The 2,951-nt window shown below is 42.6% G+C and overlaps 1 protein-coding gene across 1 annotated transcript; it reads right to left on the bottom strand.

The window, feature by feature from the left end:
• Window positions 1-2,306: 2,306 nt before the first annotated feature.
• LOC111375365 lies at window positions 2,307-2,670 on the bottom strand (the record flags this gene model as incomplete). Its single annotated transcript, XM_022998165.1, has 1 exon — window positions 2,307-2,670. A coding segment is annotated over one exon (364 nt), but the record flags the coding sequence as incomplete, so codon positions are not given.
• Window positions 2,671-2,951: the final 281 nt, after the last annotated feature.

The following is a 2,951-nucleotide window of genomic DNA, read 5'->3' as shown; positions in this document are numbered from 1 at the left end:
GATGGCTCTGCCAATCAATAAATGTATAGCAAGCTACGTGCGGCTGATGCCTATACTTTGACATGTAAATTAACCGGATGAGGTCACATGTACCCCGAACCAAAGGTCACGATCTAACTTTTGACACCATAAATATTCCCTCATATACCCCATACAAAGGCTAATGCAATAATTAATACAAGAAATCATATTTTACTCAACTCTCTCCTTCTTATTATCTTGCAACACAAACGAGTTCATACATATTTAGATACACATTTACAAACATCGATCGGTAATTATTGTACAATCGGTCTACGAACATCCCGTTGGATTTCAAATGTTCTCGTCCTGTGCCGTTGAGCTACTCCCACGCCATTGATCTATCCGTTTTAGACCGTCCACGTGTCTTAGCGTGTTCGCGGGTGGGTCCGACATCTGTTGGCACTCATGTGTTCGCGGGTGGGTCGGAAAGTGGAAGTTGATGTTTCTTCCAACTACGCTTCTGGGCGACCCACCAAAGTCTCTTTGAACCAAGATAACTTTCCACCTCTATATGAGCAAGAGCGAAGACATAAGAGGTCAGGTAGTGTATTTGACAGAATCAGCACTACAAAACTGAGTCCTAGGCAACAACAGTCTCGCGAACCTTGGATAAGGCCACAACCCCCACCTCCAATGCCTCAACATCCAGAAGAAAGGTATGAAAATGCCCCCCGTGCTGCATCGCCTAGAAATAGGCACCAAAGGAGGGAAGAGGAGGCTAGGAACCGTCCCATCACCTCTCACCAACCACCAAGGTATGAGGCCGATGAAAACGATTCAGATGAGTAGCAGAGGTCCTGTGACTTGGACGATGATGATGAAAACCTGCCATTCTCAAGGGAACTAAGGAGTGTCCAGGTCCCGAACTGCTACGTTACGCCCAAGATACCAAAGTATGACGGAAGATGCGACCCAGAGAAGCATCTGAATGCTTACAAAACTCACATGAGCCTAAGGGGCGCCACCCCAGCTCTAAAATCTAGAGCTTTCCACTTAACACTTAGCAGAGCAGCTGAAATTTGGTATAGTAGGTTACCACCTGAGAGCATAAGAAGTTGGCCCGAATTCAAGACCACCTTCTTGAAGAGGTTCATTGTGAGCAAAGAGCGAAAGGCTCCCATCCAACGTCTCCAAGATATGAGACAAGCACATGTGGAGTCCCTAAAGAGCTTCCTATCACGCTTCACTAATAAGATGACGTACTGTGTGTAAGTCACTGACCTTGAGACGTTATTTGCATTGAGAGGAGGCCTGAACATGAACACCCTGTTTTGGAGGGACGTGCAAAATCAAGACCCCACCACCTATGATGCCCTACTCGAGATGATGAGATAGGAGATCATCAATGAAGAATTTAAAAACTGATGTTTTAAATTATTTTTTTCATCATTACTCTATGCGACCACATAGAGTATCTCTATGCGGTCGCATAGAGATAAAGGTTAGGGCCAAAATTGGCCGCATCTATGCGGCTGCATAGATGTTTAGTCTATACGGCCGCATAGACTAAACGTCCCTCTTATCTATATATATTGCCATTAATAAATAAAATAGAGCAAAACAAAATAAAGTAAAAAAAATTTGATTTTCCCCCAAGAACATGACCTCGACCAACTTTGATTTTCAATTAACACTTTGACCCGATCTTTCAACACTCCAAACTTTTCAAAGTCAGATTTTTACACATCTTGGTGCGCGTGTGGGTTTTAACTTAGTGCAATACCACTTTGAACTCTCAATCACAGATTGGCTCTTTAAATTTTTGAAAATGACCTTTTGTCTTGAAATGCGTGAATTATACCCTCAATCACCCAAAACCACTTCAAGCTTACCGAAGATATGCTCTATACCTAGGAATTCCTGTGAACGGTGCTTAGATTCTATTGACATACATGGATGATTGATATCTAAAAAAAAAATCAAACGTGAAAATTAAAAATTTCTAAACTAATGCAAAAATTAAAAGTAATGAAAATGATACAATGGGTTACCTCCCACTAGCGCTAGGTTATAGTCGATAGCTCGACTTTTCTGTAGCTGCTTTATTCTGACATCCTGAGTTGAACGATGGACTTTTAGTTGGAGAAGTCACCGCCCCAGTAGTGTTTCAGCCTTTGCCCATTGACAGTGAAGGTACCCTTAGTCTCATGGCTGACTTGTATAGCCCCATAGGGTAGGACTTTCGTGACAGTGTAGGGACCTGCCCACCGTGATCGTAGTTTTCCTGGGAACAGCTTGAGTCTCGAATTATACAATAGCACTTGCTGCCCCACTTCAAATTCTCACCTCTGAATATGCATGTCATACCACTTCTTGGTTCGTTCCTTGTAGAATTTTGAATTTTCATAAGCTTCCATTATAAATTCATTTAAATCTTTAAGTTGCAGTAGGCGCTTGTCACCGGCGGCACTCAAATCCATATTTAACTGTTTCATAGCCCAATATGCCCGGTGCTCCATTTCTAGTGGCAGATGGCACGCTTTTCCAAAAACTAGGCGGTATGGAGACATACCTATCAGTGTCTTAAATGCTGTCCTGTAAGCCCACAATATATCGTCCAGCTTTTTAGACCAGTCCTTTCTAGATGAGTTCACTTCGACCTTGAGTATTCCCTTCAACTGTCGATTAGATACTTCAACTTGCCCGCTGGTTTGGGGATGATATGGGTAGCAACACGGTGTTTAATGCCATATTTGTTCAACAGCTGCTCAAACTGGCGATTACAGAAGTGTTTTGCCCCTGTCACTGATTATAGCTCGTGGTGTACCATATCGGGTGAAAATATATTTCTTCAAGAACCCTGAATTTTAGTCAATGGCATTTCATTCCTCCTCGAGATATTTTCAGTGCGTTCACATCTGTCACACCTCTTGACAAACTCAAAGGCGTCTCTAAACAGTGTAGGCTAGTAGAACCCTGATAGTAGA

The sequence above is a fragment of the Olea europaea genome, unplaced genomic scaffold (assembly GCF_002742605.1).
Source record: "Olea europaea var. sylvestris unplaced genomic scaffold, O_europaea_v1 scaffold13643, whole genome shotgun sequence".
In the NCBI taxonomy this organism is placed as follows: domain Eukaryota; kingdom Viridiplantae; phylum Streptophyta; class Magnoliopsida; order Lamiales; family Oleaceae; genus Olea; species Olea europaea.
Note: the sequence above shows the minus strand (reverse complement) of the source record. Positions and strands in the feature narration are given on the sequence as shown.